At 44.7% G+C, this 15,400-nt stretch overlaps 1 protein-coding gene across 3 annotated transcripts in view; it reads right to left on the bottom strand.

Moving 5' to 3' along the window:
• Loxhd1 (lipoxygenase homology PLAT domains 1) overlaps positions 1-15,400 on the bottom strand; it is a 128,346-nt gene that overhangs the window by 104,369 nt on the left and 8,577 nt on the right. For all 3 annotated transcript variants that reach the window (XM_090353573.1, XM_090353574.1, XM_090353575.1), the window contains exons 3-5: positions 13,310-13,390; positions 11,748-11,932; positions 371-469 (exon numbers count right to left, since the gene is read on the bottom strand). In XM_090353573.1, the coding sequence (XP_090209699.1) occupies positions 371-469; positions 11,748-11,932; positions 13,310-13,390 (365 nt within the window). The remainder of the gene's footprint in view (positions 1-370; positions 470-11,747; positions 11,933-13,309; positions 13,391-15,400) is intronic.

The following is a 15,400-nucleotide window of genomic DNA, read 5'->3' as shown; positions in this document are numbered from 1 at the left end:
ATGAACTTTATTCTGTAAACCTATTATACACACACATTTTTTACAACACAACATAGACACCTGTGGGGGGGAGGGTAATGGGTACCAAGACATGTGAAAGGGTATCAGTGTATGTGAATTAATGCACCTTCTATCTGGCAAATATCATGTATCCCTTTTACTAATTACAATAAAAAATAAAAAAAAACATAGACACCTTGTTGCCCAAAGGAACCTATGAAAAAAACCATCACAAGAAAAAAGATGCTTAAAAGAGGAGACTAAAGAGGCTCACACTGGCTTTGTCTACAATGCTGTTTCTCCTAGGAAAACATCCCATCTAAGAAGCAGTAGAGGATATGACTTGTAAAGAAAGTGTCCAAATCCATACCTGTGTCTCCATACTCTCCAAAGATATTGATGACGACATCAGCATCTGTCCCTGCACCAAGGACATCACCAGTGTATACCCTGACTTCATACTTGTTACCTGGGGAAAATGACAGAGAACATCTTAGCTCATCAAGGGTTTAGAGAATGAAAAACAGAGACTCCTAAGTCACTATCCCACCATAAACCCATTTCCCCAGAAATGCATGAATTCTCATCACTACAATCAATAACAGAGCCAGAAACAAGTCATAAAACATTGGCTCCAAAAGGCCATTTCTATATAGAATGCAAGGATAAATCAAAGAGAATTGGACCCTTCTATTTTCATCTAGTAACACAATCCTTGGGATAGATGAGCATATTCTTCGGATTCAGCCTTCACCCAAGAGGTTATCCTCAACCAGGCCATCAGCATATCCCCCTTGAACAACTGAAATATCTCTGTCTGGCTTCCCTCATCTCTCTTGCCTTCTCTAGCCCATTTCTACACTGTGCCATAGTATAGAAATCCATTGATTCTGTAGAGGAAAATAAAATACATATGTAATGTTGCAAATCTGTAATGAATGCAAGAACTAGATTTATCAATGGTAATCATCAAATGCTTATTGAAAGAGCAATTATTTTTAAATACTGTATCTATGTTCCATTCATCTAACAGTGATTAGCTCTCAGAAATCTTCAAGTACTTTAGTCTCAGTCTCAGCCTCAAGGACCATACAATGGCCACAGGGCAAATCATTTACACAGAAGAAAACCCAATTCAGAGGAGAAGGTGACTTTGCCAGTGACACAATGCAAAAAGGAGATGGAACCTGGACTCCTTGTCTTGGAATCCAGGACCCTTCCCAAGATACCCTAAGATATTCAGTGCCATTGTCTAGAGATTAACAAACTTTTTCTGTAAAGTACCAGATAGAAAACATTTTCAGCTCGGTGGACTATTTGGACTGAGTTACAATGACTCAGTCCTGTAGGTAGAGCACAAAAACAGCTACTCCAATACTGTATGACAAATGAGTGCATCTGGATCCCCGTGAAACTTTATTTATGGACATTGGAATCTTAGAACTTTTATGTTTCACCTAGCATTTTCTTCTTTTGATTTCAGCCTGGGTGCTGTCCCTGAGCTCTTCAGCTCCAGGCTAGTGCTCTACCAGTTGGCCCACAGCACCACTTCTGGTTTTCTGGTGGTTTATTTGGTGGTAAGAGTCTCACAGACTTTCTTGCCTGAGCTGGCTTTGATCCTCAGATCTCAGCCTTCTGTGTAACTAGGATTATAGGTGTGAACCACTGGAGTCTGGCTAATTTCATTTTTAAAGGGAAAAAAACCTGTAAAAACCAAATCAGGATGTAGTAGTATACACCTATAATCCTAAGCAGTCATTGAGGCAAGAGGTCTAAAGTTCAAAGCCAGCCAGGGCTACATAGTGAGATCCTATCTAAAAAAAAAAGTCAGCTGACCATTGAATTAGAACACATTCCAACCATTGGCTAAGCATCCAAAGGCTCAGAAGACAGGTGATAAGCTCCTTCTTTCTATCAGCATGGACATATCCTGTGCCAGCTTTCTCTGCTCCATATGGCTGTGTGGCTAGGCAAACCCTGATGGTTCGGCAAGTAGAATAAATAAGGGGCTCTGGTCTGGTCTGGTGCTTTACGAAGGTAAAGACCAATGATGACAGCACCAATCCTGTCACACGAGGCATTGTACTTTTAGCTCATAGCCTGGCTAAGCAGTTGTCAGATGGCAGAAATGGAAACAGGTGAAGGAAAAGGTGGAAAATTAGCAAGTTCATTTCTCTTCAGAAGATGAGTAAGCAGGGATGGGAGACACGGGACCTGACATGGCTTATGGGCTCTGTCTCCCCAAGTCAGCTTTAAAGTTGACCTGTGATTTGTCCCTTTGATGTATTGTCTTTTAGAAAATTCTCCTTGGAACTCTGCAGGGCCACCATTATTAGCCTATGCAGGGCCTTGGTGCAAATGAGCTAGAAGAATCCCTTCCTTGAGACACTTTACTGCCATCTGTTGGACAATCCTAACAAGTACACAGACCTAAGGCTTCCCTGATGGGAAAAGCATCAATCTCCTTACATAGTATTCCACTTGTGCAGTGGAGTACTTTACATCCAAGCCGTGGCTTCTATGCAATCACCTACTTCCACTCAATGGCAGTGGGGGTTCGGAGGTCTTACTAATTGATCATTATCCTCAACAATTCACAGTGAGGGACACGGAGCAGGGATTACCGCTAAGCCAGACAGAATTGAGCTGGAGACCTGTGCTATGGAGCGAGGTAGCTGTAGTCTGGAGAGACAGTTGTCTTTGCATAGTCTAGGGACAACTGTCTCTGGGCCACAGCAGAGAGCTGTTTGTGTCCTTCCACCGGGCCCAGTGAACGCATACGCGTCCTAGGCCGGTGGCAAAGGCACACACAAACAAGTCTGATTTCCTTCCAACAGGAAATCAGTCCCGGGAGGCCCACGGAAGCGTCTGCGTGGGCTCCCAGCAAAGGCTGGCGTGCCAGGCTCCCCAGCAGCCTGTCTGGAAGTCATCACGTGGCATTCAAAGCACACGTCCCCAAGAGGGCCCCAGACGGCGGGGGAGACTCAGGGATGGGGGGCGGCCCCCCACACCCCGGTGCCAGCCTGCACAGCTGAGCCCACCGGAGAAGCTGAGCACAAGCGGGTGGCTGGGTCTCGGTGGAAGGGGTGGCCCGCGCCCGGCCTCCGGGATGCGCCCTGGTGGAGCTTTTCCAGGAAACACCATCCTGAATGAACCCCCCACCCCACCCCTCGGCGTTTCTCTCCTTTCCTTTCGCCCCTCCCCACATCCTGGTCTTCTTGGCAGGTGAGGGCTGCAGGGAAGAGTGGGAAGAGGCTGGTGGGGGGGCTCGATTTTCCACCACCCACGAGTGAGTCCGCGTGGCTTACACCCGACACCCTCACTTCCGCGCACTCCCGCTCCCGCGCACCCGCCCGGCGCTGGAAAGGAGGTATCACAGGTGGTGTGGAGGCGGAGATGAAAATGGAGACGAGAGCCACAATGGGGCTGGCAGGGAGGGGCGGGGGTGAGGAGGAATGTTCTCTCCCAGCCAGGGAGAGCTGCGACAAGGCCAGCCTACCCAGGTGAGGCACTGGGGACAGCAGGCCACGCAGGGCTGGGAGAACCCTTCCTTACCCTATCCTTCTCCTCTGCTCACAAGGCCCCTGCTCACAAACCCCTGGCCCTGGTGACTGCCCTCCGGGCTGCCCGCAGCTCTGCCACCTGCTATAAGTCTTCATTATCTGGCCTGGACTTTCCAAGCTGCCCACAGGCTCTGGGATATCCGCTTCACTCCTCGGTCCACCCTCTGGATTCTGGGGAGGGAAACTGCAAGCTGTCTCTCCACAGTGGCCTTCCTCCACATCTCTTCTTTCGCTCTAGCTCGCTTCTGGTAAATAGGACTAGAGTCATCTGCTTTTCCTAGCACATCCTTCACCCATTGCTCTGGAAGACATCCCCAACTATTGAAAAATCACAGGAACTTCTAAGAGTTACTGAGCCTCAAAGGGGAGGGATCAAACCACATCTGTCCTCCTGTCTTCCCCGCAGTGATGCTAGGGCTTAATGCTACTGCTGTCACCGTTTGACTCAGGGGGCAATGGAATCAAGAGGTTAAGAGAATTGGACAAAGAAGTGGAGCTGCAGCTGACCTTCAAGTAGTAGATTAGCCTTGAGGGAAAATTAATTTAAAAATAAAGCTATGACGGCCGGGAGTTTGACCTAGTGGTAGAGTGCCTGCCTAACATGCACGAAGACCCAGGTTCGATTCCTTGGTACCACATACATAGAAAAAAAAAAAGCCAGAAGTGGTGCTGAGGCTCAAGTGGTAGAGCTCTAGCCTTGAGAAAATCCAAGGACAGGGCTCAGGCCTGAGCTCAAGCCCAGGACTGGCAAAATAATAAATAAATAAATAAATAAATAAAAATAAAGCTATGTTTAAGAAGAAAGCAACTTGGCCAAGTTTCCACAGAAAGAGCAAAAGCAGATTTGGACTCCAGTGGTATTAATATAAGACATCCCCCACACATTTGCCAAGGTCCCTAAGAAGTACCCACCTATCAAGCCCACAGTGCCCTAACAGAGTGCCCTTTTGTCACTTAACATGTGCCCAGTATTTGACCTCTGCTGAACCTGGTTGACAGTGACATTAAGACATCACTGATTCATAGTTGTTCATGGGCAAAACATCAAGAAAAAAAAAGCACTCTACCCTTTTCATTACTGACATATAAATGTAGAGAGAGCACATTTTCTAAGAAACTGTTCACTGTAAGCCTGATGGCCCTTTCTCCAGCTTTGAAACATAGTGTGGAGTAGGTAGTAGCTAGTCCAGTTCAGATACCAGCTAGTCCAGCTGTTGAGCTCATTCTGCTCAGTCTCTCGTCCACTCATTGCCAAGCCCAACAGCGATAGCGATTTCCACACACCCCTTCATCACTTGTCTTCTTGGTCCCACACTTGATGCTATAAGACCTTCCTATCTACCTGAGCACCGCGATTTTGGCTACATCTCCCCCCTCCCCAGACTCCTCTGCACTGTTAAGAGGTGATCTTTCCTCAAAGCACTAGAGGAAATAAATTCCCCTAGCCTGCTGGAGAACAAGTAAATCCAGTCACAGTCTACATTGTGCAAAATTCTTGAACCAGTGCTGCAATCCCAATGCATAACAGTAACAGCAGATACTTGCTGTCCGTGGGTCTGTAGCTCCAAGAAAACCTCTTAGGAAAAACTGCTCAGGATGCAGAGAGTTCAGGACCTGTGGAGGTTTGATTCATCTTCCTGCAGTAACAACCAACTTCCACTCAACAAAATCTCAAATTTTCACATCATCATTTAAATCAAGCCCTTTTATTTTACTTTTTGGGTGCCCTTTACTTTCTTGGGAGGCAGGTTTCTTTTCTTCAATTAAGGGTAGGGAAACCCCTGGCAGATTACACAATGATTCAAACCCAGCTAACAATAACATGATACCATGTGCTTCTCCAAATCAACTGCACTTTGTAATGGGGGGCAAAATTTCAACCTTTCGGTTTTGAAATTTCTTTTAGTTTTTAACTAAAAGGTTTTTTTCCACCATGTATAGTCAAAACTGTGTGTAATGTATCTGTGAATAACACAGACTTACTGAAGTTTCTAGTAGGAAAACAATTATGTTCAGGTCCTATCTATAAGGATGTCTACCATAAGCATTATTAACAATAAAAGAATTAGGAATAACCCAAGATTATTCATCATGGGGGATTGTTTGAAAAAATATATAGTGTTCTTTCACTCATGGACTACTATACTTCCATTTAAAATTATGGTTAGGGCTGGGCAAAACGGCTCATGCTTGTAATCCAAGCTACTTGAGAGGTAAGAGTCAGAAAGATCACAAAAGTTTGTAAGACTTCTGTGTCAGTCATTGGAGCTGGGTGTGGTAGCATGCATCTGTAGGAAGCCTGTATAGGAGAATCATGGTCCAGGCCAGTCTAAGCATAAGTTCAAAATCCTGTTCAAAACATACCTAAAGCAAAAAGACTATGTGTATGTGGCTCAAATGATAGAATACCTGTCTGTCCAACAAGAACAGGCTCTAAATTTAAACCCTATCCAAACATTTTTAAATAAAACACAGTAATGTCTAGAAGATCAGTTCTATACTGAAATGTTAAGTGACCACACATTTATAAATAGAGTATAAAACAATACTGTTAACCTGGGCATCTGTGATTCACACTTACAATCCTAGTTACTCTAGAGATTGAAATCTGAGGAAGCCAATACAGGCAGGAAAGTCCACAAGACTCATTTAACTACCCAAGTAACCAATTAAGCATCAAAATGCTGGAAGTGAAGCAATGGCTCAAGTGGTAGATTGCTAGCCTTGAGCCAAAAAACTAAGGGATAGCATCTAAGGCCTGACTTTTGGACCAGTATTGGCATACACCCTCAAATGCTACTTCAATCAATATAGAGCAGTTAATAATGAATACAGGAGTGAGAGAGAAGAGAGAGAGAAAGAGAAAGAAATTCACCAACATGTTAACAGGAATATCTTCAAAGTAGTCTTAAGTCTTACACAGTTTGAAATTCAAGTCTCCAAACTAAGTCTTCTCCCCTCTAGACTCTAAGCCCCTAGAAAGACAGGACTGTACATTTTCACCCCAGTACAATGTCTGGTGCATAAAAGATCCAAAATCATCCATTCATTGGATCACTGAGAAAATGTGCTCATGAGTGGCAAAGATAGAGGAGCAAGAGCTGATATTGTGAGCCCAGCTCTGCCCCAGAGTCCTGCTGTATAAGGAAGAATGGGTTGCTTGGCTTCCTTGGACCTTTACATTCTCTACAGAATGGGTGAGGAGTAGAGAAAGTCCCTTTTAGTTCTAAAATTCTCTGCTATGCCTCACTGAGGCCTCATTCTGAGCTGTTCCGGTTCTCCCTTCCCACTCCTTCCGGAGATGATTTTCTGCAGTGCGAGGTAGGAGCAGATGGGGTGGGCGGGAATCTGCCATGAGTTCAGAGGAGGAAAACGCTGCAGGCAGAGCTGGTCCAGCTCTAGCTGTCTCTACCTCCATGGTCTTGGTGTCAGCTTCTCAGGGTTCCAAGGAATTAGGACCCTCAAGCAGCACCTACAGCAAACAGAGCCTTTGATCTGGTTTAAAGCTCAGTGAAGGGTAAATGTTAGGGAGAGGAGATCTATTAGGTAGGGAGGGACTTCTTGCAGGCTGTGTATCTATTCCAACCTATTCCAATCATCTGGAACCTCCCTAGATTCCAGAGTGGATTCCAACATAGAGTAGCTCCAAAGTCCTTCCCAGTTCTGAGAAGCCAGAATCTGGAGTCTGTACATCTCAGAATCACAACAGCTTGGATGAGAGAAGAAGAGAAAATGAAATATCAGAAACCTAACCCTGGTACAGCATCCTGATACTGAGTCAATTACCCAGCACTTCCTCCATGCAGCTGGTGCACTGAGACCTTAATGTTAATCCCCCTATAACCATATGAGGTATAGTTCATGTCACTCCCCATTCCACAGACAGGAAGACAGAGACCCAGCACGTCAGGTATCTTCTGGCCTAAGTGGTAACATAGCAAAGCTAGGTCTTTACCAAAGAGCATGGGACCCCTGGGAACCTTTACAGAAAGTAGGAGGCAGGAAAAGGGGTAAAATGAGAGAAAAGTGTCCCCAGCAGAGAAGGCACCAAAGCCAATCTCCTCAGCCTCTGTGGATGAGTACTGGCCCCAGACCTACTCACAGTCTACAAATCCCTAAGGGACCTTCAACAGCCACCTAATCCAGCCACTCCACAGTGGGAGAAACAAAATAGGGGATCTGCCTGCTTCCTGCTCCAGCTCTCACTGGTACTGGGTGGCAGAATCTAAATTCATGTGCTTTTCTGGCTCTGACAGCTGTTTTGAAATTAGTGATTGAATGAATTACTCTATGGTATCATCCAATAGAATCTAAATACTTGTCTCTTTGGCAGAAGTCTCTCCATGGATGTGTGTGTGTGTGTGTCTGTGTGTGTGTGTGTGTGTGTGTGTGTGTGTGTGCCTGTGTCTGTGTCTGTCTGTGGCTATGTGTGTCTGTGTGCATCTATGTGCTTCCTCAGTCATCCAGGCCATTTTTATTTGACATTTATGTTTGCATTATGTAGTCTCTGGAAGGTTCCTAAAGTCCTCAGTTCAGTACAACTTGGGCACATCCTTAATATATTAATCACAAATCCTCTCCTATTATGACTTCTGCTCACATGTACCATGGGCACTGTGGTCTTGCTGAGATCCAGGGCACATCTGGAGCTGTGTGATAATCACTGCACAGTTTGTACTGCAATGCAGTTGTAGCCTCGTTACCTGATAAGGTGGCCAAGGGGAGAAAGAATGCTAAGAACAAACAAAATCCCATTACTATCCATCCTTACTCTCTGGGCCACCTTCAGTACAAAGCACAGGTTGTTCCATTAGGCATAGTCACAAAAGAAAAAAAAATCTAATTCACTTGGCCCCAGACTAGAAGAGAGTCTTAAATTCAAATGTATTGTTCACTCCTCTCACCATGAGTCTGCTCCCGGCCTCCCTAACCAAGGCACTGCTATTTCTTGTTAGCATTCTTTCCTCTCTAACAAACAGCCCTTTTGTCTCTATGAAGCTTATGACAAAACTGGCTACAGCCGTCCTTGTTATTAATCCACTAAAGAAGATTAAATGCACTCTAAAAGAAGGCTTGACCTTAACACAGCCTAAGGAGCAAGTTCCAGCTTGGAGCCTGGGATCCTGCCCCCTGGGGAGGTGGTAAGTTTGGGCTCTCAGGATGCAAGGGATGTCTTCTGCTGACCTGGCCTGAATTTGACATATTTGTGAGCTATTATGTCCAGGTGTTGACAGCCTGAGCTGTAAAGAACCTCAGGCCAATTAGAACACAGCTCTGGACTTCAGAGGCCTGTCTTGTGCCCATTTGGCAGAATTTTTCCCCACATGATGTGGTGTGGGCTCATTCTTAGTCTACCCCGACTGATCAGATCTCAGTTTTCAAGATGGGAGGGTTTGTAGGTTGGCACTGAGCTGTGGGCAGTTGCTGAGCCAGAAAACACCACGTGACATGATGTTGGCAATGAGGTCGTGAAGAATGTAAGACTCAACACTAGATCTTCCCAAATCTACCCAGAGAGATTGCGTCATTTGGTTAGACCTGTCCTCTGTAAGATGCCCCTCTAGTTCATTCATCAGTACTTCCATGCACATCACCCCAGCTTCAGGGAAATCCCCTAGGCTTCCCTGGGACCAGGAAGGGCTGGGTGGTACTTCATTCCCTGCAATTCTTCAATATGCTTATAAATTTCTCAGGATTGTCACACTAGGAATGACAGCATCAACATGGAGTATTGAAATCATGGGAGGGGCCCTTGGGGTAGGCAAGAAAGACCAGGAAATTGTTAACCAGTAGAGTGCCAGAGAAAGCCAGTGCAGTAAGGGATTTGTCCGAAGCTATCTAGTCCAACCCTATGATAAAATGAGGAAACAGTGACCCAGACAGGATAAGTGACTTGTGGCTGAAGAGTGAGATTAAAACCCAGCCCTTTGTTTCCAGGACAGCTCTTTCTACTTCAGCTCCTTCCACTTCATACAGGAGCCTCACTTCCTCCATATGCACACAACACGTTTGTTAACCAATATTTATACTAGTCCCTAAGTCACACCCTGGTGGATATGAAAGATCAATTACCAGGAACAGGAAACCCTAGTATTACTCTTGCAGCAGCCTGAATTGGTTCAAAAGACAGATAAATGTAATCAAATTCCAAGAATGCAATATGGTATTTCCCAACTGCATCCAACACAGAATACCTGGGAAATACACTCCACCCACCCCAGCAGCCAGAGTGGCTCACTCTGACAGCTACTAAAGAACACATTTCTCCTTGAGGTGTGAGAGGCCAAGCTTAGCTTCCAGCCAAGGACTGCCTCCAGTGTGTAGATGTCACTGCTGCTGCTGCTTTGACCCATTGGATTCTGGATTGTCAAGAGGGTGAGCCATTCCAGGCAGAATGGAAGAAACCCTACAGGAAGGGAGGCAGGCATCCACAGAAATGGAAGAGATGCCAAGAAACAGATGGCAGGAGGGAATATTCATGGCACTTCTGGAGTGTTTCAGTAGCCAAGCCTGTGTTCCCGGAGATAATAAATGCAGATATACTAGAAAAGCAACTGCCAGCCTTCCATAGGCTCCAGAAGATGCCAGGATCCCTGACGCCTACTCTAAGTGGGAGACAATAATGGAGATGGGAGCTTAAGTCCCTGGGCAGGCTCTATGCATGTGTAATGCTTAATGGTGCATGATGTCTATCTGGATCACTTTATGGAGATGCTGGGAGAGCCAGCCAAGATACGACCCTACTCCTAGTGATTCATGGAAGAATGGGTTGGGAGAATCCAGGCGGCTTCTCCAGGGGCCTTGAAATCCTGAACAAGAACTCAAGGCTTGAGGTAAAACAGTCATTTTGCCCTTTTTTGTCCAGGTTAACAGGAACTCTTTGACTACAAAGTTAATATGGCCTATTGACTGTAAACAAAACAAAAACACAGTGAGTGATCATTTTAAATGTATTTTTTAAGTGGGGGTATCAAAGAACCCTGAATAATTTAAGCAATCTTGAATAGGAAGAACTTTAGAGGTAACCTTTGCAGTGGTGAGAGTCCCAATACTTTCTCCCATGGAAAGTATTGGAGATTGGAGGCATACTCATTAAAAATGTTCCCTCTCCCTCTCCTCCTTCTATGACCTCCCCATGTTTTGAAATATTCCACCTGCAAAATCAAAATTAATGGATGAAGAACTAATTATCTTCCCTATTTTTATCATCAAAGATCTCCAGTAGCAGCCAAATACTAAGTTGGTATAATTCCAAGTGAAGAGCAAAGAAAGTTAACCTTTTGTTTTCCAAAATAGTCATTTCAAATTTAAAGATTTATATTTTTTTCAGGAATCCAGCCTAGAAATACCAAAGCATAATATCACACAGCTCATCCAGGGGCTGGGCACAGACAAACACCTAGAAGGGGTTAACAGGGTCTTGTCTGTATATGAAATAACACCACCATGAATGTCTGTTCAGAAAGCTGGACCAGGCATGGTCAGGACAAGTGCTTTACCACTTGAGCTCTGTCCCCATTTTGGTTAGTTTGTTTTTCAGTACTTCTTACCAGCTTTCATTAGGAAGGCCAGCTCTCGATTATGATTCTTCTTCCTTACCCCCCCAAGTCACTAGGATTACAGGCTTGAACCACTGTACCAGGCCCTTAGTGTGTGATTTATACGTTGCTCTATCATCTCCCATTCCTGTAGAATTAAGATGAATGAAGACTTTGGGTACCACAGATACCTTTTGAAATGTGTTGTTTTGCTCTTGAAAACACCAAGAGGAACCAGAATCAGTATGATGGATCTTCGGAAGATGAAAATTATCATTCTTCCCCATCAGGATTTTTTTTAAATTTGACCTTCCTTGGACATTATAAGAAAGGGAAGGCAGTGGGAAGCCAGGAAAGCTTTCCTTGACCCTCCCTCCCACCCAAAGGTCTTGGCAGACATTCACCAATGAGAATCATTGAGAAGGAAATTCACTTCCAAGCAAGCTCATCCCTCTACCACGCCTGCAGGTCCTCTTGTACTTTCACTCCTTTGAACCTCACAATCACAGCTTTCTCATGGGAAAACAATAGGTTTTCACTATCCTTAGACAACAAAAACACAAGTGGACAACTGGACTGTCCAGATGTCTGGATGAGCCCAGTTCAAGCAAGGAGGGATGGTGCACAGTGCAGTGTAGCTACTGACCTCTGGGCATGTCCATGGGGTTGAAGCTGGCCAGCAGATCCCGGCACCACTGACGGTCCCCTTCCACCTTGCTCAACCAGTTGTTGCAGTTGAAGTAGTAACGGAGATGAGGCCTCTTCATATCGGTCACAATCACACGGTCCAGATACCAGCTGGCGTTCAAACCAGTGTTGTCATGTTCGATCCTGGGGCACAAGCCAACACTCACGATCTTACTGACAGAACCAAGATGATTCCCCTCCATGGGGAAATGCCCCAGTTACTGATCCAGACAGAGGCCCCATCAGTTTGTTGTTTTTGTTACTTTACCACAGTTCCCTTGAGTATGACATGGGGATGCTTTACAAGGTAGCTATACATATGTACAACTGCCACACTGCTTTCATGGAAATATGTTCTTTTATGGACAAATTCAGGACTCTAAGTGGAACCATCTTGATCCACAGACCATGCAGGTCCTGTCTGATCAGAGCTATTTCCTCACCTTGGTCTGTGGTGGCATTTCTCTCTGTTCCTGCTCTGCCCTACACTGCCACCCACACACCACTTCCTGAAACCCAACTTATTCCAGGTCAAAAAGTGCAGTTCATGAGGACCTTACTCAAGACAGAGGTGATAAGGGATTAGTCAGAAAGCAAAAGCTGACTAGACCATCTGACTTGCAGAACATGGCTTGTCCTCTAGACTGCATCTCCTTCTCCCATTGATCAAATTCATTAATTCCCTTTCTTCATAACTTCCAGTCATTCACAACTAGCAGATACTATCCTGAGTCCCACCACAAACCATCTAGACTATTCCTCTCTCCTAGATATGCACGATGAGTAGCAGATACAATTTGACTTTTCAAGTATCTGTGTTTTAAAAGACACAAAGAAACTGGTGGAACTAATGTTAATATTGTACTGCAGTTCATTCCACTTATCATTTCAACATATAATGATATACTTATTAGTAATACATCATATATTCTTTTCCTTATGCTCAGTCTGCATGCAGAGTCTGTTTTTTCCACCCAGCATATCTCAGTGTGGATTAGCTGCATTTCAAGTACACAATAACCATGCAAGTCCAGAACTGGCTATATTGAGGAGCATAGATATCTATAGTATAGGTCTCAACTTTGTAAAAAAAAAAGTCTCAAAATGTCTCAGTCTAAGAAATCTATATTCTTCCAGGCACCGGTGGCTTGTGCCTGTAATCCTAGCTACTCAGAAGGCTGATATCTGAGAATCACATTTCAAAACCAGACTGGACACAAAAAGTCCATGAGACACTTATCTCCAATTAACCACCAAGTGGCACTTGGCTCCAAGTGGTAGAGTACAGTGCCCAGGCCCAGAGTTCAAGCCCTGTGACCACCACCACCACCACCACCAACAACAACAACAAAATAGAAATCTGTTTTCAATTGAGAAGTTTAGGACTCTAACTCTGAATGAAGGAGTAAGATCTGAATCTTTAATAATCCTTCAAATGGAACCTGAAGAGTAATCAATACCCAGGAAATATCACTTATGCCTTCATCTTCACCCCTTATTTGATCAGGAGTTGCTTTTCACCTGATTTTATAGATGAGGCCCACGTTGTTGGTTCTGACTCGGAACACATCGACATTGGCTTTCTCAAAAGCAGACTCACTCCTGCAATGAACATGTACACAGTTAGTCTAGACCAGCATATGGTTCACAGGACCTGGAGCAGAGCAGAGGGCTGTGTCCTCTTCCTCCTCCATCAGCTCACTTCTGGAAAGTGCTACATGTAACTGGATCCCATCTTGAAATTCCTCTCCAATGTGGCTAGAGAGGGCAAGGGCAAGAGTGGGTGATACTACTTCTTGCTCTCATGTCTAAGTTTTCATTTGATCCCTGCTGTGAGTCACTGAGATAATTGTGGGCACTATTCACCCCATTATATAGACAATTAAACTGCTAATTGGTAGCAGAGTGAGAATTAGCATGTGGCCCTCCAAAGGCACGATCCCATACCTGCTGGTTACTCCAGGTTGAAAGCATAGAGGAGGAAGGAAGGTGCATTTGGATCTTCAGCCTCTTTGTCTCTTCCCCTCCTTGTCAGAAGAATTGTAACAGAAGCCCCAAGTGCGTACAGACCTGAGTGGCACCTGGTCGTGCCATGTGAACAAGAAGCAAGCTCCATCCCAAACCAGCAACCAGGTAAGTGGAAGGCAGTGAAGAAAATGTATGTCTGGCATCTTGAAATGGTGTAAACAGAGTAAAGTCATTGAGACAGACATTCAGCAATCCAATACCTAGGTGAGTCCAAACTACAGAGCATCTTTTTTTTTTTTTGGCCAATCCTGGGCCATGAACTCAGGGCCTGGGCACTGTCCTTGGACTTTCTCAAGGCTAGAGCTCTACCACTTGAGCCACAGCACCACTTCTGGCTTTTTCTATGTATGTGGTACCAAGGAATTGAACCCGGGTCCTCGTGCATGCTAGGCAAGCACTCTACCACTAGGCTAAACTCCAGGCTCACTACAGAGCATCTTACATTAAAGCAGCTCAGACAGGAGGGCTAAAGCCATCTTGCCTCATAATCCTTCAGTAGTAGAAAATGAGTCTCACTTTGACAACTGTTCTGAGACCTGTACAGGCCAGTACTGCTGTCAATGGAGTCCAGGTCTGCTAGCAATTCTTCCTGCCCCACTACCTACCCTTTTGGCTTGAAAGAATAGACCTCTCCTTGTGCTCTCAGCCAGGATTCTCAGAACCAGCACAAAGCTTAAGGAGAACGAAGGTCACAAAAAAAAATACCCATGATATAGCTGTGATCTTAAAACTCTCCATGTATTAAAGTCTTAGTTCCCAGCCTTGGTGCTACTGATTGGGTGTAGGGGAGGCTTGTAAAAGGTGGGACTTAGGACTGGGGATGCAGCTTACTGGGAGAGTACTTGTCTAACATGTGTGAGGTCTTGAGTTCCTTTCTCAGCACTGGACAAAAATAAGAAGCAGAACCTAACAGAAAGAAGTTGTCAACAGAGATGTGTCTTTGAAAGGAAATTGTGACCCTACCCCTTTCTGTTCCTCTCTATACTTTCTAGTTGCCATGAAGGGAGCAGGTTCTCCCACCACAAACTCTCACCAGAATGTGCTGTCTCACCACAGTCTCAAAGCAAGGGTGTCAATAAGCATGGACTGAACCCTCTCAAACTGTGAAACAAAGCAAACCGCTCCCTCTTTTTAAGTTGACTTATCTCAGTTACCTGTTACAGCAACCGAATGCTAACTAACACAGCCTATTTACTAGCCATTCAAGTATTCCAAATAAAAGAGGATGTAAGGGGCCTCCTCACCAAGGACTCAAAATCAGTGACAGAAGTCCTTTTAGAATCTGCAGAGTCCAGAAGCTGGTATTCTGAGAATGGACCTACTTTGAGAAAAAAAAAAATCTGCCCCAAGGAGAAGTTTCCTTGAGGTGAGATGTCATGCAATAGGTGTCTAAGCCTCTTATAATGGAGCTGAACTCATGCAATGTTCACTGAGCCTGTCTTGTTGGGGAAAAGAGACCCCAAATGTATAATCTAAGTGAATGAGAAACAAAGAAATGAATAAATGAAATTTTCTTTCAATATATAAGACAAAATAACTGATTTTTAAAAGAATAAACAGAGAAGAGTTTCTATATCAAATAAA

The sequence above is a fragment of the Megascapheus bottae genome, chromosome 19 (assembly GCF_031878675.1).
Source record: "Megascapheus bottae isolate mThoBot1 chromosome 19, mThoBot2.hap1, whole genome shotgun sequence".
In the NCBI taxonomy this organism is placed as follows: domain Eukaryota; kingdom Metazoa; phylum Chordata; class Mammalia; order Rodentia; family Geomyidae; genus Megascapheus; species Megascapheus bottae.
Note: the sequence above shows the minus strand (reverse complement) of the source record. Positions and strands in the feature narration are given on the sequence as shown.